A 23,140-nucleotide genomic window follows, 5' to 3' on the forward strand; every position below is an offset into this window, starting at 1 on the left:
AGAAAATAAAACAGATTTCCTTTGGCAACTGGAGCTGCCCTTGTCTCTGTGTAATTCCCAGAAAGATGAAAACTTAAGGCCTCAGCTAAACCCTGGATAACAGACTTTCATCTCTGTTTTCCTTCAAGAATTTAGCATGACTTATACTCCTTAGGAGGGAAGTCTCCAGGCCAAAGCCTCTTTCTATGAACTTCCCCACATGGAAAGAGTGTTGGGGTTAGAACCTCAGTCCCATCTGCTGCAGTCCTGGTGCCTACTCTCCACTAGGGCACTGGCCTCTGAGCGTACAACACCCCCTGCTCACTGCATCCTACTGTATTTTTCAAAGTAGCCCAGGGATTGAACCCAGGGCCTTATTCATGCTGGGAAGAGCTCTACAGAGCGACATTCCCAGCCTCCCTGGCTCCATTCTTGAATCTGTGTGGATTCCAGAAACCATGGTAACCTGCGTGGGAAAAGGGAGCCAGAGAAGACCTGTGCAGAAGGTCTGAGCATGGGTCTTGTAGCTTCTTGTCCAAGTCACCCCTCCTGCAGCCCCAGTGTTCCCACTTGGGAGTTAATGGCACCATTTCTGCCAGGTAAAAGTCACTGGGTTGTTTTGGGTTTTTCTCTCTCTCTTTCTTTCTCTAATCTTGTTTGTTCTGTCCGGATTCTCCTCTGTACCTGTGTGTTGATCTGCAGGAGGCCCCAGGAATATCACCATTATAGTTGAAGATCCCATTGCAGGTTTGGGAGCCGGTCCCCCACCTCTTCTTCCTTCTGTTCCTCTGTGACCACTTTGCTTAGTTCAAAACCTCCTTTTCCAGTCTGGTGTCAAATCAAGTCTGTCTAGTTTTGATCCTGTCGTGGTGCTGGGACCCATCGGCAACAGGATACGTGTTGTGCCAAACATGCTTCTGCATGTCCTACCCATTCTCCAACAGCTTCTGGAAGCCAGAGTCAAGATAAAGCAATTCCACTTTGCCCAGGGGTGAAACTGAGGCCTGCTGTTCATCTAAGGCCTCATGATGGCTCAGTGGCAGGATGTTCCTTACCTGAAGACTCACTGTAGATGACTTTATTTTCCTTGACTTAACACCAGAATGTGTTTTATTCCTTGTATGTGGTCATGGATGTACTTGCATGATTTTTGCCTGTCCAAGAGTCCCTGTTTCCTTTTCCCTTCACCAGTCTTCATTCCCTTGTGAACCTGTAAATTCCATACTGATCATTGAACCCTTTTTTGTTGTTGTTTGTTTTTCCCTCATGGTGGTTTTCAAACTGAGGTTTGTGTTCCAGTCTGAGTGCTGTAATGATGGAGTTCTTAATGTGTGGGTATGTGTTAGTAAAGCAGTGGGTGGGGCGGGAGACTGAGACCACAACCTCCTGCAGAGACTGAAGGGGACAAAAGCCTGAGAGAAAGCAGATTTTGAGTGAGTAGAAGGAAGTGCTGAGTCAGTTGATCGGGCAGCCTTAGGAGCTGGTGACCTCAGTACAAAGCCCAGTGGCTTATGTAGTCAAAGAACACAATTATGTGGTATGCTGTCTCCTCCATTGTTTCTTATCAAGGTATCGTGGTGATTGCTGACTTTTCCTTAGCTCGGTAGACAGAGCAGAACCTACTGTCAGGGCCACAAGAACACAAAAGTTACTGTGTGTGTGTGTGTGTGTGTGTGTGTGTGTGTGTGTCAGCTGACACGTCATTGTTTGCTGGGGAAACAGTTGGATATGGCTTAGGCATCTGCTCTTCTAGTGCACGCTGCTCATATCTCAGGCATCCACTGCATTTCTTACTCTGGTACTGAACATTGTTTATTTACTTTTGAAGATGAGTTTCTGTCTTAGGGCCCCTTTGCCAACCTTCCTATCCCCTTTGCTTCTGAGACGAAATTTGCTATGTGGACCAGACTGGACTTGAATTCACTGTGATCCTCGTCCCCTGATTTTCCAAATCTAGGATTACAGGTATATGTCACCGTGCTCAGCATTGGCCTTCTCTGGAAGCCTCTTATTTTCTCTGGTGACTAAATCCTCTGGTTTTAAAACCACCATCCTTGGCTTCTCCAGAATTGACTTGATGTTGCTTTTAAGCACTTTTCTGAGTTTCATTTTCATTATGAATGTAAATTTTCTGATAGTGTTTTAAAACATAGTGTCAAGATATTGGAAAACGTTCATTCTAATTATTTTTATTTTACAATCTAACTAGTTTGTCAAGAATTAGTAATTAAAACTGGACAGTGGTAGCAGAACATGCTTTTAATCCCAGCACTTGAGAGCCAGAGGCAGGAGGATCTCTGAATTCAAGGCCAGCCTGGTCAACATAGAGAGTCCTAGGACGTTCAGGCTGTTACACAGAGAAACCCTGTTTCAAACCAACAAAAAATTAGTGATTAGCTAATGCTTTTGTAACATTTGGTTAGAAGATGGAAGGAAAGGAAACTAAAACCCTTTCTGATTTTTTTCATTTTTGAGTTGTCCCATGGTGTTGTTTCTTCCCTTTGGACACACTGACATCTCATCTCCTCCATGTGTTCTGTATTCTTGGACCCTTTGCCTTTGGTGTGCCACCTCTTGCCTGTTTGGGAAGGCTTTGGAAATGAGAGAATTAAATACTGAATTTAAGGGTTGGAGATGTGTCTGTTGTTTGCCTGTATGTGCGTTTTATTTCCTGGTTTGGTCACTGACACAAGACTTTTGCAATGATACATTGAATTTGAGAGACCCCCTTCCCCTCCTCTGGTCAGAGCAGTGCAGTCAGCAAGTGCCCCCAGCTCCCTGTGAATGGAGAATGGTTCATGAGTACTAGGAAAGCAAGGGCTGAAACTGTCTTGCTCTGCTCTCTCCTTGTGCCTGCTGCTCACTCTGTGGAGGACACTGTGTGCCCTCACCTGCCCTTCTGTCATCTTCAACACTAAGAGTCCACTTCTCGTGTCCTCACTGACTTAGGGGTCCCCCTCTCTTATGCTCTGGGTGCTATCATGTGTGTCTGTAGTACTGTATGTGACATGGCCTGAATGAGCGAGATCCTTGACAGAGGCTCCGTGTTGTTCCCAGAAGACAAGTTCCACATGGGAACTGCTGGCAGGTGGAAGCATTCATGTCCTTTCCTAATGCTCAACACTGAGTTAATCCTCTTTTCCTTTTTAGTGGAGTAGGAAGGGCAGACTGATACCTATAACTTTAGATTGTAAAAGAACTGTCTCTGAGATCTCTATTCTTTCATTCTCCATCCAAGAGGTTTGGTGCTCTGGGACTCTTAAGAGTCTAAGTAATGCCATTAGAAGATAAACAGATGTCTTCTATCCAGTTTCTGTTCCCCATTACCTGGGAACACTTGAGAGCACCTTTAGTAGTAACATTGTAAGACTTCTTGAAGGAGCGTGGCTGGTATAGGTTTTCATTTCAGTTCAGACATTTTACACCCACTCCATTTCCCACAGAGGGTGCTCAGGACCTGTGCTCAGGGGAAGGCATGTTTCGAAGACCATCAGAAGGACAGTCCCTCATCAGTTACCTCTCCGAGCAAGACTTTGGCAGCTGTGCAGACCTGGAAAAGGTAAGGCATCAAAGGGGTAGATGGGGAGCTAGTGCACTGGGGGATGTGGCCTGATGGTCTCTGCTGCCATTGTTTTAATGAGGTTCCAAGTACACGCAGTACCTATGAACTGCAGTAAAGCTCAGTGGGCTCTGCTAGGGAACTCTGCAGGGAGCCTGTGCTTGTCATTGGTCCAGTGCTACGCTGTGCAGAAACATTGAGCTTTAGCCACGTGATTATTGTTCTTTGAACCTGTGACCTCACATAAATACTCCTTCTAGAATCAAGTTCTACATTTATTCCTGGACTCAACTATGTATAAATAACATCTGTACACTAGTCTCTTATCTTGGGACATATTTACCTTACTACGATGTATATGGGTATATGACTCTGAGAAAAGAACCTTTTGGAATTCCTGGCATGTTCTCTTGTAACATGAGTTTTAATAGGTCTTAATAATAAAAGCCCAGAGTCAGAAATAAGGGGGTGAAAGCTGAAGATCAGAGACATAGAGCAGCCAGACACTAGAGCTCTGAACTCTATGAAAACCTCAGACTCAAAAGACAGCGAGTTCCTGTACCTATATTCCTCTCTCTGCCCAGCCATCTCACTTCCCATCTGTCTGTATAGACCTCCAGACCTCTATGGTTAGCTAGTGGCTAGATCTGCCCCTGATCTTCAGGCAGGCTTTATTTGTACAAACAAGATATCACCACATTCTCTCCCTTCATTAGCTCTTGTTTCAAACATGATTGCCTGGTTTCATCAGCTTAGTTAGTGGCAAAGAGTGAATTATATATCAGCAATATATCTGAAAAGAACTGCTGTGTCCAATAGGCTTAAAAATATTACACACTTAGACTTGATCCAGTTTATAAACATATTGTTGTTGTTGTTGAGGCAAGCTAGAGTCCTCAAACCTTAGACTTCTGTCTCTGCCCTCTGGGAGCTCAGATTCCAGGTATGGGACATCATAGCTGGCCTGAGTAGTTTTTAAAAGCTGTCATAAGAGAAAACAGCAACTGATAAATCTTCAAGTTTTATCTTCAAATTTAGTTCAATTTGTTTTATTCTTAGAATCTCTAGGAGGTCAGAAAGTGTCTCATCATCTCCAGAGCAAGTGGTGTTTCCATCCACACACTGGGCAAGAGCTTCAGATAGTCAGGCCACATGCAGCAGGTCTCCGTGCCACCCTACCCAGTGGTGTCAGCTGCATTTTCTCAGTGACCTGTAATGGATCATTTGCTGCCAGACACTCAACAGATCTGTGAAGGTTCCTTGGTGTGTAAATACTCACTTCAGTATCGGGTGCCATTTTATGCCTATCATCTTTAAGGAACTAATGCTCTTTACCATCTGCTGTGGGGGTCTGCGAACCATAGCTGTTTCAAACAGTTCCTCTCTCATCATTGCGCCCTGTGCCTGCAATTTGGTGACTTTTTTTTTTAACCACATTTCTTTCATGTGTTGTGTTGAGTGGAAATGGGGCAGTGCAGGGGACTAAGGTCGGCACTGAGGAGATCTTGGGATGACCAGCTGAGATTCTCTTTCCATTTTTTTATATAGAAAATGGAATAGATGAGGAGACAGTCATGGCCAGCTGAAAGAGTAGAGAGATTCTAGAACAGGCCATCTGCCTATCTGCTTTCCTTATAGCAGACAAGTGCATTTCCCCTGTGTCTCCGTTGAGGAAAGCACATGAATTGGGAGCTCTGCTTCCCCACATTGCACTCAGCAAGGTGTTCAGTACTTCCAGTCCCTTAACAAGCAACTTCTTCCGTGCCCTTCCTCCTCCAGGAGAACGCTCACTTCAGCATCTCAGAGTCCTTGATTGCAGCCATCGAGCTGATGAAATGCAATATGATGAGCCAGTGTCTAGAGGAGGAGGAAGTAGAGGAGGAAGACAGTGACAGGGAGATCCAGGAACTGAAGCAGAAGATCCGTCTTCGGCGCCAGCAGATCCGCACCAAAAACCTGCTCCCCGCATACCAGGAGACTGAGCATGGAAGTGAGTGAGGCCCGTGACCATCTGTATGTGTGCCTCTTTTTTTTGTTTTGTTTTTTTTGGTTTTACGAGACAGGTTTCTCTGTTTTGGAGGCTGTCGGTCCAGCCTGGCCTCGAACTCACAGAGATCCGCCTGCCTCTGCCTCCCGAGTGCTGGGATTAAAGGCGTGCGCCACCAACGCCTGGCTGTATGTGTGCCTCTTTACAGCACCACAAAGCTCAGGGTTGTGGGCTTTCATCTTGGTTTTTGTGTGAGGTGTTATGCCTAAGCTAAGGGTTCCTCTGCTGTCAGAAGGAAGTACCATGGTGTTCTGTTTTTGTTTTTGTTTTTCCTGTGCTAGACTAGGAATACTGCTAGAGCTCATGTTTGCTACATCAGAAATAGTGTTCTTTCAAAATGAGTTTCCAAGAAAGAACTAAGGCCAGGGGTCACAGATGGACTTCTCTAAAGTAGAATGAACCAGCAGGGAGTACCAGTTCCACTTTGGAGCTTCAACCCCAGCCATAGTTCTGTTCGCTGTCCTCTGTTGAAGTCTAGGTTCTTTATTGTGGCATGGAGAGGGGTGATGATGAGGTCTTTACTGTCACAGGCTTCCGGGTCACCTCCAGCAGCTCCCAGTTCAGCTCTCATGACTCCACACAGTTCTCGGACTCTGGCTCTGCTGATGATGTTGACGAGTTTGAAATCCAAGGTAAGAACTGCGGGTCTGTTTCAAGGCAGCATTCATTCCTTGTTTCTTTTAATTAGGAATATTAGGCACCCAAAGTAGATCTTCATTGTGACTCACTGTGGAATATTGTTAGTTACTGTAAGGCATGGCTGCTCTTGCTAAAAACAGAACCCCATTAAAATCCGTGCAGACACGAGCCTTGAAAGGAAGCAGGTGATTGGCTGTTGAAGTCACCCTGATTTTTAGTCCTCATGTGTTTATCTTTCTCTTGGGTCCTTATTCTCTTTCTTCCTTCTAGCTCTTTGGGCTGAGCCAAACTGCATGAATTAGAATGTTCCCCTGTGCTCCACACACATAACACAATTGAAATTGTTCCAAAAGGAGTTTTATAGTAATGGGGGGGGCAAGAATCATTAAAGGAAACAAACAAACAAAAAAGAAGCAGTCAGGTTTGCAAAGTGGAGCTGTAATGTCTGTCTTAGCAGTTTTGAGGCAGAGCCCAAGCCTCATGTTAGAAGCATCAGTGCAGTGAGAGAAGAGGCTACCATCTGGGAAGGGTTTATAGTAAAGAAAGCTAATGCTCCTTTTGCATCACTAGTCACCTCAGAGGTGACAGCAGACCAAAGAAACAGTCTCAAGTCCAACCTGGTGAGTCAGGGAGTTCATTGGTTTACTTACAGGCTGCATCACCAATGATAATTATTGTTATTATTATAGTGAAACCATACCCACATGAGTGACAGCCTCCTGAGAGCAGCATAGCTGGAGTCCCGCCTTCAGCTCATCTCCCACCTCCTATATAGTCTAGCACCTCCCTGAGATCACATGCAGTTGGCACAAGCATTACTCGAAGCTGGGGAATGAGTGGCTGAGCTCTCAGGCGAGGGTCTGATGGTCTTCCATCCCAGTTGTATGAAGGAATGTCAGTAGCTTCCATCTTGGGAGTCTCGTTGAGTCTAGCCAGGGATCAGCTGCACTGACTCCAAGGTGACAGTGGCCACATCATGCTTGAGTGATATGCTTCAAGTAGCCTTATACTGCAAACCATGGAGTTCTCCAGGGCCCAACAAAGAGACAGACAAACAAAACAGTTGAGATGGAGAAACTCTTCACATGGTAGAACTAAGAGCAATTTCCTTATAAAGCTGAATTGTCTGCATGCACTCCATTATCACTGTAAAATGATAACCAATAGGTATTTTGGCTATTTTAGTCTTCAGGGCCCTCCTGAGTAGCCAGGGAGCTTTCCCACTCAGAAATTCAGAGTTTACATAACTTTTACAGGCCTCAAGGAACTTCGCTTTTGGTTCTTCCTAATGTATTTGATTTCATGACAAGAATAGTAGTTTAAAACTCCTTTCCCCCTCTTAGTTTGTATGTGTTTTTTCATAATTCTCACAGAGTGCACTCCTGTTGGAAACCGTTGCTTCAGTTGTGGGTCCCAAGGGTGTGTAGTCAGCTAATTCCCTGTTGGTTCAGAATAGAAACCCTTAAAGGAGTCAACCATAGGATGGGATTTCTCAGTCTCTAGGCCCTGTCATTTTTTGTAGTGAGGGGCTACTTGAGGATTGAGATGTTTACCATCGTCTCTGGCACATGAACTGCTAGTAGTGCCCCACTTCATACTCAATAGTCAAAATGACCAGATATTCCTAACATCACCCTTAGCTGCTTTTCAGGAGGTGTTTGAGGCTGAGCTGGTTTGGGGAAGCAATGGTGTTTTCCAAGCCTACCCATGTATGTGGGTTCCTAAAAGGAGCACAAAAGTCACAGTCTAAACCTTAAGGCGTGTGGTATGGAACTGTCGGTCTCAGCAGCTTTCTAAAGGGCCCTCTTTATAATTATTACACAGATGGTAGTGAAGGCTCTAACCTGACTCACATGTCCAAGAGTGGACTCTCAGTGTCAATGGCCTCCATGTTCTCAGGTAGCCATGCTGAAGTCTGGGTGTGCTTCTACATGCATGCGTGTGAATGTTTGCACCAGCTTTTGTACTTGTTTGATCTTGTGATACTTGTCAAGGTCATGAGAAGAACTGCATGGACTAGAGAACTAACTGGAAACGCTAGACAATGCGGGAGCAGCTCAGATATTCAGATGCCATTTTACATAGGACTCAAACAGTCCTTGCTGTCTCCTCTTACAGAGGTGAGATTAGATCAGGTAGTCATGTGACTGAGGGGGCCAAAGCTTAGACAGGAATAGTCAAAACTAGAAAAACAGTTCTTTCTATCTTGGGTTTTTTGGTTTTTGGGTTTTTTTGTTTGTTTGTTTGTTTTTGGTATTGGTGGTGGATAAAAGCATAAAATATTTCATACCGAATAAAATCTAATGTGGAGCTTATCAGCTTCCTTTTGGAATGTCTACTAACTATAGAAATTCTCTAAGTTGTGTAGACTTTGAATCTGGTTAATTTTAGTGTTTGATGCTTTTACTTACAATTTTGGGGGGTTTTTGTGTTTTGCTTTTAGTTTTTGGTTTTTTTGTTTTGTTTTGTTTTTGAGAGATAGGGTTTCTCTGTATTGTTTTGGAGGCTGACCTGGAACTCGCTCTGTAGACCAGGCTGGCCTGGAACTCACAGAGATCTGCCTGCCTCTGCCTCCCGAGTGCTGGGATTACAGGCGTGCATGAGGCATAGTTTTTCATTTTTTTTTGAGACAGAGTTTCTTTGTGTAACAGTTCTGACTGCCCTGGAACTCACCTTATAGACCAGGCTGGCCTTGAACTCACAGAGATCTACCTGCCTCTGCTTCTCGAGTGCTGTGCCACCATACCCTGTTTATTTGCAAGTTGTGTTTTTTGTTATTGTTTATAATAAATGTTATATTAAAAACAAAGTGCTCAAATTAGGAATTTAAATTCAGGGGCTGGAGAGATGGCTCAGCAGTTAAGAACACTGACTTCTCTTCCAGAGGACCCAGGTTCAGTTACTAGAACCCTTATCAGGTGCCTCATAACCACCTGTAACCCCAGCTCCAGGGGCTGCAGTGCCTCTGGCCTGTGTGGGCTCTTACACTCGGGGACACACACACACACACACACACACACACACACACACACACACACACACACACACAATTTAAAAAATAACAAAAGCAAATTTGAAAAAAAATTCCAGCACTTGGGAGGTGGATTCTTGTGAGTTTGAGGCCAGCTGGTCTACATAGTGAGACCCTGTGTCAAAGAAACTTAAAAAAAGAATTTAGGTTCCAGTCCTGGATGAAGACTCAGAGGTTAAGAGTGGTTGCTGCTCTTCCAAGGACTGGAGCTCAGTTCCCAGTGTGCATACTGGGCACCTCACAGTCGTCTATAACTCCAGCGTCAGGAGATTTGATACCCTCTTCTGACATTCTGCTGGCAAATTTAAGTTTACACCTGTTGTTCGGGACACCCACAACCAGTAGGACAGAATGGCATGAGGCTAAGAATCTGTCTAGAGTTTTGAATTTTCAAATCAAACTCCCAGAAAGTAATCTCTTCTAGATAGCTCCATACATAATTAAGAGTTACTGCTGTAATGTTTGACATCCAGGGAATAGTTGGTATGATTAACTGAAAGAGAAGAAAAGTTTTCTACTCAAAAAAGTTTAAAGCAAAAACTCTGAATTTCAATCACAATTCTTTTGGTTTCATCGTTAGAATTTTTAGTAATACTAGTGCAGTTGTTTATTACTACTAATACTGTGACCCATTGGAATGTGAAATAATTATATAAGGTTAGAGCAAGATTTAGAGAAATGTAATGAAGTAACGAGTTTCTCTTTGCTCTGCTTTGAGCTGCCTTCTCCATAGAGCATATCATAAGGCACTGTTCCTTGGTTTTCTTAGAATCCTCCGTCCCCAGTCTTGGGAGCCTTAAAAGTTTAGCGCACTTGAGGCCAGTGCAGTGACTTGGTTGGCTGAAGGGACTTACTGCCAAGCCTGAAAACCTGAGTTTTAGCCCCAGAACTCATATGATGAAAGGAGACAACTAAGTCCTGTAAGTTGTTCTCAGTCTGCACCCACGTACTGTGGCACTCAAGATTGAGTCACACAGTCCCCTAAGTAAATAAGCTAGAGGAATAGAAAACTTACTCATATTGTTTACAAAGGTAGATGATGACACCAGATCATCAATAGATAGTCTAAAACTATTCCAAGTCCTGTGGAAGTAGCTGCAACCAAGATTCCCATATCCAAAGAAGTTATTTAAAATTCATAGATCAGGACAAAAGTTTAGATCCTCAAAACCCATGTAAAAGCCAGGGAGGCATAATGGTAGGCCGAAACTAGATTGCCACTAGCCAGCTCTGGGGTTAGTAAGAGATTCTAGCCAGTAAATAAAGTGGAGAGTGATTGGGGGAGACACCTGACATCCGCTTGGGACCTCCACATGTGCGCGCACACACCTCACATGTAGACATCCATACACATGTGGACATGCATTACACACATGCACACACTTGAAACAAAGAAACAATTATCAGAGAAAATCTTCAAGGAGAAGCACAAACTAAAACAGCAGATGACCACCAAGGCAGCAGTATAGAAGCCATGTGAAGGGATCCTGCACAGGAGGAAGACAGTCACAGACACAAAATCCCCTGAAGGGAATTATTGAACAAGTAAGAATCAAACATGCCCAACTCAGCAAGCAAGAACAAACATTTGAACTAACCAGGTAAACAGTCAACAAGGTCACAGAAATAGCTGATGGGATTAAAAACGAGCCTTGTTGTTAAGAGCAAGCCTCACTAGAAAATACACACAGATACCGGAAGTGAAAGAATAGAAAACAATTCCCTGGTAATTCAACCACTACAAGTGTACAACTCAGTGATATTTGACAAATTTGCTGAGTAGTGCAGCCTTCAACATAATCTGGTTTTGGAGTGATGTCCTCCTTCCAGTAAAATCTCCTGCATAGGTATGAGCAATTCTCTTGGAAAATCGTATTTGCTTTAAAAATATATTTGTTTTTGTTCAAAAGGTTAAGAAGACATTTTATAAGTATGTTAAACTCCACTAGGAAGGTGCAGGCTTCTTTCCATTCTCTACAGAATTCTTTCCTTAACTGTCTTAGACCTTGGTGTGGTTATATCATTGTGGTCCACCCACATTAACTTGGTCATCTGCTTGAACTAACTAGAGTTAGCAGGATGCTTCACAGGCACAGTAAAGACAAGGTATCTGATGGGTGTCGGGTGCCATATCCACTTTGATATTGGGCTGCCTCAACCCTCTGCTCTGGGGTAGGATACTCACCTAAGACAGTGTGGTCTTCCTTATTTGCCAAGATGAAATGCTTTTCTTAAATACAGAGTCACATTTTGAGAACTGTATCCCTAGGTGATTTTGTGTAACTATAATAGATCATAGAATTTACTTACACAGACTGAGAAGGCTACTGTGTCTGAGATCCTATCCTAAGGTGATCTCAGGGAACCTCTGTCATATACATTGGCCACCATAGGCAGAAACACCATTATGTGGCATGCATGGTTGTAGCTTTGTGGAAATAATGGTTTCCTTAGCAACTGCTATCAATTACCTCCTGGACCTCTGGTATCAAAATAGGTTAGTTGCTTATTCAAAGAAGTCTGTCTAGGATTTTCTTTTCATTTTTTCCATATCATTCCCAAGCAGAATGAAATTTGCAAAATTTTAATTGATTTTAGCCAGTCACTCATTCTGGAACTACTCTCTGAAAATCTTTTATATAGAGAACATCATGAGTGCTATCTGACAAGACAAGATTTGTGTTCAACCCTAGCAGTATTTATGATCCCCAAATCAATGGAGCAAACCAAACAGTTGTGTGAAAGTCTGGTTGCTGTTGCCCAGACATTTTCATCCTCATCCCTCCAGCACTAGTGGCAGTAGACTAGGCAACCAGCACTGCTTTGGGCTCTCTAGGCTTTGGGTGACTCAAATATGACAGCTTTTAAAGCAAATCAGGGCTTGGATGTAGCTCAGTACTAGGGTGCTTGCCTATCAATCACGGTCAGGCCCTGGCTGCTTGCCTATCACAGTCAGGCCCTGGGGTTGTCTCCAGCCTGCCCCAGACAAGTAGCATATGAAAGCTGTGTGAAGCTTTGAAGCCATTAGCTTGTGAGCAGTATTGTTGGAGTTATACTTGTATCCAGAACTAGGTATTAAATGTTGTAAAGGCCAGGGAATTAGACATAATCCTATTTCCTCACAGAGACATTTTGTAATCCAGTTGTACAAACAAAAGAATCTATGTGCAGTTAAAGCATGAGGCACAGTCGAGCTACTGGTGGCCAAGTGCAGAGTGACGTCACATAAGCCTAGTGCTCTGCAGAGAGCCTCGGACACAGGAGATTAGAGTGATGTCACATAAGCTAGTGCTCTGCCAGAGCCTTGGACACAGGAGATTGATCATTGTCAGGGTTGGTGAGGGAAAAGTGATCCTCTCAATGGGCACCAAAGGAAGTAAGAAATGAGATTGTCAGAATAGCCTTTCCGTGACTTGGTTAGGCTCTGGCTAGCTTCCTAGACTATGACTTCAGTAGCATTTGGTCAGTGAGGTCTCTGGGAGCTCAGGCCTCTCTTAAGAACTGTGCTTTGGGAAGTCTCATTTTTCTGCAGTTATGCATGAGATTTCTACAGCTATGATTATGTTGACAGGTCCTGTGGAAAGTTGGCTACCAAGCCATGGAGAAGTTCTTTTCCTCCCTGAGCCACTAGACAGGAGTAAAATTTTCCCACAAAACTTTATTTTAAAGATAGAGAAAGCATCTAACATTCAGGGTGTGATGAGCAGTTAAACACAAACTTCCAATTCCACAGACATTTAATGGGTAACCTCTATGATCTAAGTTTTGTGTTGGGTGATAATTCTTTCATTAAAAAAGCTAGACAGAGCCGGGCGGTGGTGGCGCATGCCTTTAATCCCAGCACTTGGGAGGCAGAGGCAGGTGGATCTCTGTGAGTTCGAGGCTGGGCTGGACCGATAGCCTCCAAAACAATACAGAGAAACCCTGTCTCGTAAACACCAAAACAAACAAACAAACAAACAAAAAGCCAGACAGAGCCCTTACCTTTAGTGCTCTCTATAACGTATCCTCCTACCTCACCTCTCCAGTGCTGGAATTAAGGCACAAGCTACCTACCACACCAGTTTTGGAAGGATATTATTTAAGAAAGCTTGAGATTCATTCGAAGGGGAGATTTAGTCATCATTGTACTTGTGCCTGTAGTGTGTCCCTGTGTGCCTGCAGATCTCTTTTTCTCACTTGCTGTTTCACATCAAGTCTGAGTCCCTGTTTCCCCCTCGATTTGTAACCACTTTGACCTCAGTGCTCTGCATGATGTCACTAATTAGCCTGGTTGTGATGTGGATGGAGATGGAGTAAGTAGCGTGTAGAGCTTCACCTGTCTCCGTACCCTGCATAGAATGTAGCTACTAGCTGCCACCTTAGTGCTTAGCTGCAGCACCCTATGATGGTTCCCAAGCTTCTCCTCCTTTCCCGTTTCCTGCTCCCCTTATCACTGATTTCCATGCAGATGCTGACATCAGGAGGAGTGCAGTCTCAAACGGGAAATCATCCATCTCCCAGAACTTGTGAGTATTTCATTCATTTTAATAACCTTGGGGCACATGGACAAACAAACTCAGATCGTGGCCCGCGCTTGAGAAAGGTAGCAGAGAAAGCCATCCCATTTCAAGAAGAGGCAAGGTTGGAGTGATGGCCCTGCCTGGTGGTGGCCATTCAAGGGGAGAAAGACCTCAGCTCTGAGAGGTGCAATAGCAATTTTACTGACTTCTTTTATAGACAGGCATAGTGTCCACTTTGTGATGAAAGAAACTGAACCTCGGAGAAAGGAAAATACAGAACTCTTAACTGCAGTACCACTCAATGTTTGTAGGTGAGATAGGGGTTTGTATGTAGACTTAGGACAGTTAAGAACAGCAGTATTTTTTTCACAACATGTGTGTCTGTCATTGGGTAAAGAAACTGAACCGACTGTGGGTGCAGCAAGTGTCCCCTCCGCTGTAAGGTTGAGGCGTGTTGTCTCAGGTCCTAAAAGGATGCTCCTGTCTTCCTGACATCATGCACTCAACCCTCCTTGATTCTCTCCTTCCCAGCTCCCATTGCTTCCTGCACTCCACATCCGCTGAGGCAGTGGCCATGGGGCTTCTGAAGCAGTTCGAGGGCATGCAGCTCCCAGCTGCCTCGGAGCTAGAGTGGCTAGTTCCAGAGCACGATGCCCCGCAGAAGGTAGGCTCTTCCACGCTTCCCTGCCAGGAGCCTATGCACTTTATGATCCTGTGTTCCTTTCTCACATGACCCCAGTCCAGAGTGAACCTGTGCCTCGTCCTTACCCATGGATACCATTTGTTAAAGTGTGTTGAGCAAGTGAGTGAATGAGTGAATGCTTGCTTGCCTAGGTTTTCCCTAGCAGCTGCTCCTTCACTGTCCTCTTCCACAAGAGAAAAACTCATGTTTTGTGGATAATTTTAAAACACTGTGAAAGCAAATTGTTCAAACTCTTCTTGGCTCTTTTAAGGAACGCTGGCACAGTAAAGGCCCTGGGAAGCATAGATGGGGCAGCATCAGCAATGGGTGCCAGCACCCTACAATGATGTTTCTACTTGCTTCTTGGAACTCAGGGTCCTTGTTTCTAGTACCTACTAGTTTGTTTTTAAATCAGGGTTCCTTGAAGACTCAGCCTGTCGTAATTATGAATGTGTTTCATTGCTGTGCTTCTGTCATGGCCAGAGAGATAAGCACATGTGTCCCCTAGACTGTTCAGGTCAAATCACACGCACTTTTCTCCTGTAGCTCCTGCCTTTCCCCGACTCACTGCCCATCTCACCAGATGACGGGCAGCATGCGGACATCTACAAGCTTCGTATCCGTGTCCGTGGCAACCTGGAGTGGGCTCCACCCCGGCCTCAGATCATTTTTAATGTTCATGCAGCCCCGACGTGAGTAGCCAGTGGCCATGCCTTTGGCAGAAGGGTTCATCTTCCTTGCAGTAGCAGAACCATTGTCTTACCTCTTGTTTCCACCTCTGGTTGTACTTTCTACACAGCTCTGTGTATTTAAAAGCGTAGAAAGAGGATTCTCCATTTTATTTTTGTTCTTAAATTCTTTTAGCCCTTCGGTTTTTCCCATACCTAACTGGACCCCACCCCACCCCTTCACCCTGGTCTTTTAAATCAGCATTTCCAAACTGTTGCCTTTCTCCCCATACTTTGTGGGTTTACTAGGATTTCTTCTCTTTTTAAGATAAATGTTTTTCTCTTCCATTGTTCTTTCTGGGTTACTATTCCTCATGCCCTGCATTTATACAGAAATGTGGTTCATATTGAGGATAATCACTTAGTCACTGCCATAGCCCAACCCTGTAAATTCTAACCTGATAGAACCTCACTTTGCATTAGTTCTCCCAGTAGAAATGAGCTTTGTCCAACTCTAAAAGGAAATTGCCGAGTTCTCAGCTCTCCATCCTTAATGAGAGTTTTTGCACCTCACCCCTTATTCATCTGTGCTCTATGTAGTGCCCTGCTAATCCCTCTCCTTCATCCTTCTGTAGGAGGAAGATTGCTGTGGCAAAGCAGAATTACCGTTGTGCAGGCTGTGGCATCCGGACTGACCCTGGTAAAGCTTTGTCCTCTCCCATACCTGTCAGGGGTGACCTAGAGGAGGTGATAGAGCAGATATGGGGAGTAAGAGGGGAGGTCTAGGCAGGAGTTGGCAGTTGTGGGGAATTAACCTCAGGGAACAGTACCCCAGAACCACATCCTGGGGACACTGGCTCCTTGCAGCCAGGTTCTTAGAGAGCCGATCTCATCAGCTCTGGAAGGTTTTGAGTCTTTGGTGGTCTCTAGGATGGGATACTGGAGCCATAGACTTCACTATATAAGCAGGATTTTTTCCCAGCTTTAGAAAATCCACAGAGGAGTGGCTGGAAGCCACTTGGCCCTCCCTGCCTGCCTTTTGAAGGGTCACCAGCTTCTGGATGCAAAAATTACATGTACCCTTTGGTTATCTGGGTTTCCTAGATTATATCAAACGGCTGCGGTACTGTGAGTACCTGGGCAAGTACTTCTGTCAGTGCTGCCACGAGAACGCCCAGATGATCATCCCCAGCCGGATTCTGCGCAAGTGGGACTTCAGCAAGTACTACATCAGCAACTTTTCCAAGGACCTGCTCATTAAGATCTGGAATGATCCTCTCTTCAATGTGCAGGACATCAACAGCGCCCTCTATAGGAAGGTCAAGCTGCTCAATCAAGTCCGGGTAAGATGCCTCAACAAGCCACAGCACAGATTCTCCTCTCGTAGCTCCTGTCCCTGTTGGTGCCGTTCCCTTAGGTCACCACACTTCTTGTCACAGTCACCATTCGTGTTGGTCTGTTGTTCAATGCTGGGGTTGGAGCCCAGCATGACACCCGTGGTACTACCACCTTCCACTGAGCTACACTTCCACAGTCTGGGCACCTGTCCTGCCAGTCTCAAGCCTCGCTCTAAGGTGTAGCTAGCACTGAGCACAGGAGTGGGAATTTGAGATCACTTGAAGTGAGTTGTTGAAGTCGACATTGTTGACGGAGAGGTGTGAGGGCAGTCTTGCTCTGGTTACTGCTTGTGAAGTTTGAAGGCACCTGCTGGCCCTTGTAACAGCTCCTTCTCTCCCATCCGCCACCCCTGTCTTGCCTCCAGCTGCTGCGAGTTCAGCTGTACCACATGAAGAACATGTTTAAGACCTGCCGACTGGCCAAAGAGTAAGTCTCAAGGAGGCCAGAGTCCTCTGGTGCGCTGTTGTCTCTGAGAGGAACATGTCCCAACAGTTGGCTCTGTTTTACATGAGGAAGGGTGTGCAGAAATGTCTGAAGTAGTAAATGAGAAGTCATGGCAGTAATTAGACCTGCGTCCTCTCTCAAGAGAACTGTCTGTCCAGGGCCAGACACCACTCCCCAAGCTCACTCGACAGGGTGTGGAAATAAAACACTTTTGTCCTCTAGGTACCTGGTGTGGGGAAGTTGGGGTAGCCAGGGTACCTGGGCTGGCTGAATGTCACCCACCCCCACGAGCTTCTCTCCTGCTGAGTAAGGATTTTTGCACTGTCACGTGCCATATGAAATGTTTATTTCCAGGCCTTCCCACGTCCTCTCATTTCCTGTAGGCTTTTGGATTCCTTTGACGTAGTTCCAGGCCACCTGACAGAGGATCTCCACCTGTACTCACTGAACGACCTGACTGCGACCAAGAAGGGGGAGCTGGGGCCCCGGCTGGCTGAGCTCACCAGAGCAGGAGCTGCCCATGTAGAGAGATGCATGGTGAGGAGGCTGTGCTCTTCCTTGCAGCTGATCCTGTGCTGGGGGCTTAGCAGTGGGGTAGGATTCTTGACATTTAGCTCCAGAAACTTGATATGGCCAGTTGGCACTGAGAGAGAAACTACAGGGCTTGCTGTTGGCTGAGGGGGTGAGCAGTAGGATCATCTGAAGGACCAGAGTTAGAGGAGGAAGTACTGGGGCGCTGAGGCAGGGGGACTGTGAGTTCAGAGTCAGCCTGGGCTACATAGCAAGACCCTGTCTCAAGAAAACAAAAATACAAAAAGAATTAGGAGGGGAGTTGGTGCTGGTGTTGCGGCTTCACTGAAGGATCGCCGTACTCAGGAGGACCTTTGACAGAATCTGGGCTTGTTTCCAACCACCGTTCCAAACAGTTTGCTGTGTAACCCTCAGTCTTCTCTCTGAAATGAAGGTAATACTTAGATGAACTGCTCTTTCCTCTTGAGAGTCTGAGGTTTAATGAAACAGCTTATTTGGTAGCATTTTTGTAAATCCTATTTACACATGTAACTTACTAGTGTTCATGATAGGATCAGCACGCTAGAAATTCAGGAGTAATGCTTTTTGGTGATCCTGTGCTGGGTGAGGGTATTGTTTTGTGAAGCACTCTTGACTTTACCTTTAATCTTAATCACTAGTGGTAATGTTTCAGGATAACACCGCTGCCCAGACTAGATTACAGACTTTAGGCCCCTTTTCTCAGTACCGCCCTTTCTCCTAGCCTCTTCGCTGAGAGCTGCTCCAGTGGCAAAGGCGTCTCAAGCTTGTGTCTCTCTTATCCTTACCTTAAGTTTGTGTGATAGTGCTTGGCTCTCATGCTCTACACTGTAGATAGTAGACCTCTTCACCCTGCTCAAAGTGGCGTTTATGGTTTACTCCCCCTCACTGAGTCCTCCCTCTGGGCCAGTCTCTTACTTTGCTACCTACTCTCCTCCACAGCTGTGCCAAGCCAAGGGCTTCATTTGTGAGTTCTGCCAGAATGAGGATGATGTCATCTTTCCTTTTGAGCTACATAAATGCCGGACCTGTGAAGGTGAGGACGGAGGCTAGCATTGAAACAAGGAAGGCTGGACCCCAAGTGAATGTATTACCTGAGAGTTCTCTATTAGCCAGAGTATGGTGTGAGTAACTCCACACTCCACCACCGCCATACACGAGCTATGGGGACAAGTGGCTGAGGTAACTTGCTTCTAGTCTGATAATACAAATAGTTTTCTTCTCTCTCTTTTCAACCTGACTAGAGTGTAAAGCATGTTACCATAAAGCTTGCTTCAAGTCTGGAAGCTGTCCCCGGTGTGAGCGGCTACAGGCCCGGCGGGAGTTGCTGGCCAAGCAGAGCCTGGAGTCCTACCTGTCAGACTACGAGGAGGAGCCCACAGAAGCCTTAGCTCTAGAGGCCACCGTCCTGGAGACCACCTGAGGAAAGGACCTAACTCTTTGTATAAGGGGCTGGCTACGGTCAAACGATACAGAACTGAGCCATACCTTCAAGGAAGGTGGTGGACTTTTTAAAAAAATACATTGTCATTTTTTTTTTATGAGACTTGTCTGCTGTCCAGGTGTAGGCACCCTTTATTGGTTGATGGGTCCAGTCTGTTGTGACAGTATCTGTATGCATTGGGTATTTCCATCAGAACTGCCACTTGGAGTGCCTCTTGTCAGGGGAGTGGACAGCGAGCGAGACCCAGTTCTTCTGACAAGCTTGGCCTGTCCTGCTAGGACCAGATCTGATTGCAGCTGCAGCCCGGCTCATTCCCACTCTTGACTTAGTTCCCCAGCTGCTGAGACAGGGGAATGTCCCAGTCCCGAAAGAGAACAAGACTGTGCCCTGAGGCCAGGAAGAGAATGGGGCTACACGGTGGACATTCTGTACAACTTACATGGTCACTGAGGGACTGGTAAGAACACAATCATTGCTGTCCTGGAATCCTTGGAGACCTCGAGGAGGCAAACACAGTTTCCCTGTTTCAAGTACACCAGGCGTCAGTGGACACAAGCTGGCCTGTGTACTCTGATGGGCTTGAAGCAAAGAACAGACCTGAATCTTAGGCCAGGCCCATTTGTGGCCAACACCACACACAGAAGTGAGGCTGCAGCTGGTGCCTGAGGCATGTTTATTCAGATAGAGGATAATGGCCGCCTCTTGGGTGTCGGTCTCTCCGTTAACTAGCTTGAGTGCAGGTGCACGTCAAGCTCAGGCAAGTCTCTCGTGCCAACCTAAGGTGAGGATAGAAACCCCACCCACCATCTTAACAGTGGGTTCCTTACTGCTCTGTGTGATTATGTGACCCAACTCCATTCTCTGTCCCCTTTCCCCAGCAGAGTGGGGCCCTCCCGTTGACTGACCTCTTGCCTTAGGTTCTTTTCTCAGTTGAGAGAAGCCTGCCCACTTAGTAGCATTGGAAAACTCAACAGTTTGTGAATGTTTCTGTTTGTTCAGAGGAACAGGAGCCTTTATGCCATTTATGCACTTAACTCTTCAGCCTCGGTAATGTATGTTAAGTCATCTGTTCATATTACTAATTTTAACAGACTCCTCCCATCACTTAATGTGCATTTTATGGGGTTTCCTAGACTAAGCCAGACACTTGCTGTAGCTCTGTAAACACTAGTCGGAGTTACATCTCAGATCCTGGCAGTTCTGGGAACTGATGTCCACAGTGCTTTTGTTCTAGAACTGACTTCTTCCATATACCTGTCTTCCTGTGCTAGTGAAATAATTGGCCCAAGCACTGCCCCAAGAAGCCAAAGTTGCACGTGGTTGGTGCAAGCCAGCAGGTTCTGAGCTGGAGGGAACAAGGGATCTCCCAGAGGTTCAGAATGGACTGATATAACAGCCACACTGAGCTCTGGCAGAGGAAGAGGAACATGTCAGAGCTGGCCCATGGTTTGGTTCCTGTGCCTCACATGTGGGAGCTGACAACAGTATTGGACAGGTGACTAGTATTGGACAGTTGGTGGTGAGACAGAAAGCTGAGGCCAAGACCGCTCTGAAGGGCTGGGTAGAAATCCCCCTTCCTTCAAGGAGATTTAGGAATGACGCCTTCAAACTCAAGTGCCACTGAGTCAGACCATGGATTCAGACCCTGACTCCGCTTCCAGTTTGTGGCTGACTTCCAGCTGCTCACTCTAAGTCACCACACTGGAGGAGACTGCCACCACCCACACCCCCATCAACACAGGCTCAAGCTGGCCTCAGCCACTGCACTGAGTTTCAATGTCCCCCACCCCCACCCTGTCCCTTTAGATCACATGTCTTTTAGTGCCCCCGATTCTGTGCTGTCATTACGTCCAAATACATGTGTTTATTTATTTGGGAGGGGGGAGAGGGACAGAGGGGATGTTGGGAAAGCACTTTGTCACTTGACAGTATCTGAGAATCCCCTGCTGTGGAGATTCTGAATGCACTGAAGAGAGCTTGCTGGAGGAGGCGGGAGGGAAGCATCCTCTCTGTATAAAGGGAAGCATTTGCTCCTGAGGTGGAGACAAGCTCCAAGGCACCTAGAGACAAGGAAGCCTAGTGCTCTGCACTTAGGAGGCTCCTACTAACTCCCTCTGCTGAGGGTTGAGAGCTTGGCTGAACTAATAGAAAAGATGCAAGAGTCTAAATAAAAACATCTGTTTCTGTACAACTTGTGTCTTGAACTGGATTTTCACCTGCTGTATTTCGTGTACATCCTAACAGTTCATGGTCATCTTTAATAAACTAAGGACATGAAATCTTGCCTTCTGTTTACCTGCCTTGATGACTGTGGAATGCTATTGTGTATCTACTGAACAGCAGTGGTGTTTGAAAACTACACGTGTGCGACTATTCTTGTTAGCTGTCTCATTGTTGTTATTATTGTTGGTTTTTAAACACAGGGTCTCACTGTGTATCCCAGTCTGGCCTCAATCTTGGAATTCTCCTGTCTCTTCTCTCCTAATTCTGGGATGATAGGTACACGCCACAGTACACAATGCACGCGACTCCTTGGAGGTCTAGTTATGGTCTCCCGCCACTATCTAAAACCAGCATTTTTCTCTACAGACCTAACCATGAATGACTCAGGTTTGAAAGCTAGTTGTCTTTGATGTCCTCTGAATCAGGTCACATGTCAGGCATTATCTCCTCCCCACCTGCCATCAAGGGTGTTGATTGTCTTTTTCTTTTAAATGTATCTCCTTCCATTTCTCCCACTCCCACACAAGGTAAGTTCCCGCAGTTGTCCAGGGTCCCATCAATTTCTTCTTGTTCGTTCACTTTCGCCAGTATTCAGGTACTCACTATATACCATTTTTTGTGGTAGTCTATGGAGTTCTAGCAGAGAGTGAAGTAGAGACAGGCCTTACCCATAATGAAACACTTGTATGGTAGACAGACATTGCACAAATCACCAGAGTGTGTATAGTCAGCCATCTGTGCCTGCAGGTCTTGAGAGCATTTGATTACAAAGCCGGACATGGTGACATATACCTATAGTCCTAGGACTTGGGAGGCTTAAAAGGTCAAGGAGTTCAGAAAAAAAATACAGTAAAGCTAACACAAATTTAAGAACACACTGCAATAATTATTTCCATTATATTAGACATTATGAGCTATATAGATTATTTAAATGTGTTTATCATGTATACAGAGTTCTGTCTGCATGTATCCAGACAGGTCAGAAGAGTGCACCAGATCTCATTACAGATGGTTGTGAGCCATCGTGTTGTTGCTGGGAATTGAACCCAGGACCTCTGGAAAGAGCAGCCAGTGTTCTTAGCCACATAGCTATCTCTCCAACCTATATAGATTATTTAAAACATACAAATGATGTGAATAGATGACATACACTACTAGGCCATCTTATATAAAAGACTTGAGCATTGGTGGATCTTGGGAACCCTACAAGCAGTCCCCTGCAGATAACGAGGGGCAGCTAGCCAAAGCTCTGCTAATGGCTGCCAGGGAAAAGAGCAATTCAAAACCATGCTACCTAATTAAGTCTAGAGAAAGGGGAAGCCCACAAGAGTGCTTCTATAGTTCTTTCCCCAAGAATGCTACTCAGATTGTAATTGTGGTGTAAATACAGCTTTTGAGGGTAAGACACTGGTGGATGAACAGTTTCTAATGTACCCTAAACCTGCTTCACTATGGAGCTGGGGGTGACCTTGAGTTTCTGATCCTCCTACCTCTGCACCTCCCAAGTACTGGGTTTACAGGTGTACCTCCATGTCCAGCCTATGTGGTGCTGAGGAGGAAATTTGGAACAAAGCAATGGCCCAAGTGGTGGTCATTCCTACATGGCAGTGAGACCACCATTCCACTTAGACTCTGGGGGTGCCCGTGTCCTAGCCTCCATCTCTAGACTGTCCCTCAAGTGTATGATGTCAGAGGCTTACCTCCAGATCGTTCCCCCTAGAGTCTGCTCTATTACTGGAAATGAAGAGTTCTAGCACATACAATGAGAGGACACAATCACTTCAGTGCACATGCCAAGGGAACCCGGGCACACACTGGGGGGGGGAGAGAGAGAGAGAGAGAGCCCTGATATACACTGGGAGGAGAGACAGAGAGAGAGCCCTGATACTGGGAGAGGGCAAAAGCAAGGGCAGTATCTGAAGTCAGCCACAAATTATGAAAATATTGACTTTGCTTACACAACTTAAAGTGATCC

The 23,140-nt window shown here is 45.6% G+C and overlaps 1 protein-coding gene across 6 annotated transcripts in view; it reads left to right on the forward strand.

The window, feature by feature from the left end:
- Rubcn (rubicon autophagy regulator) overlaps positions 1-21,221 on the forward strand; it is a 60,037-nt gene extending 38,816 nt beyond the window's left edge. For 3 of the 6 annotated variants that reach the window (XM_040750903.1, XM_040750897.1, XM_040750901.1), the window contains 14 exons: positions 682-726; positions 3,423-3,538; positions 5,318-5,528; positions 6,116-6,217; positions 8,049-8,123; positions 13,706-13,763; positions 14,289-14,421; positions 14,986-15,131; positions 15,743-15,807; positions 16,212-16,450; positions 16,870-16,931; positions 17,333-17,486; positions 18,441-18,534; positions 18,743-21,221. In XM_040750903.1, coding sequence (XP_040606837.1) covers positions 682-726; positions 3,423-3,538; positions 5,318-5,528; positions 6,116-6,217; positions 8,049-8,123; positions 13,706-13,763; positions 14,289-14,421; positions 14,986-15,131; positions 15,743-15,807; positions 16,212-16,450; positions 16,870-16,931; positions 17,333-17,486; positions 18,441-18,534; positions 18,743-18,921 — 1,679 coding nt within the window. In that variant the 3' untranslated portion in view covers positions 18,922-21,221. The remainder of the gene's footprint in view (positions 1-681; positions 727-3,422; positions 3,539-5,317; positions 5,529-6,115; positions 6,218-8,048; positions 8,124-13,705; positions 13,764-14,288; positions 14,422-14,985; positions 15,132-15,742; positions 15,808-16,211; positions 16,451-16,869; positions 16,932-17,332; positions 17,487-18,440; positions 18,535-18,742) is intronic. The other 3 variants (XM_040750900.1, XM_040750899.1, XM_040750902.1) reach the window with 3 other exon arrangements.
- Positions 21,222-23,140: the final 1,919 nt, after the last annotated feature.

This window comes from Mesocricetus auratus, unplaced genomic scaffold, assembly GCF_017639785.1.
Source record: "Mesocricetus auratus isolate SY011 unplaced genomic scaffold, BCM_Maur_2.0 Super-Scaffold_100008, whole genome shotgun sequence".
In the NCBI taxonomy this organism is placed as follows: domain Eukaryota; kingdom Metazoa; phylum Chordata; class Mammalia; order Rodentia; family Cricetidae; genus Mesocricetus; species Mesocricetus auratus.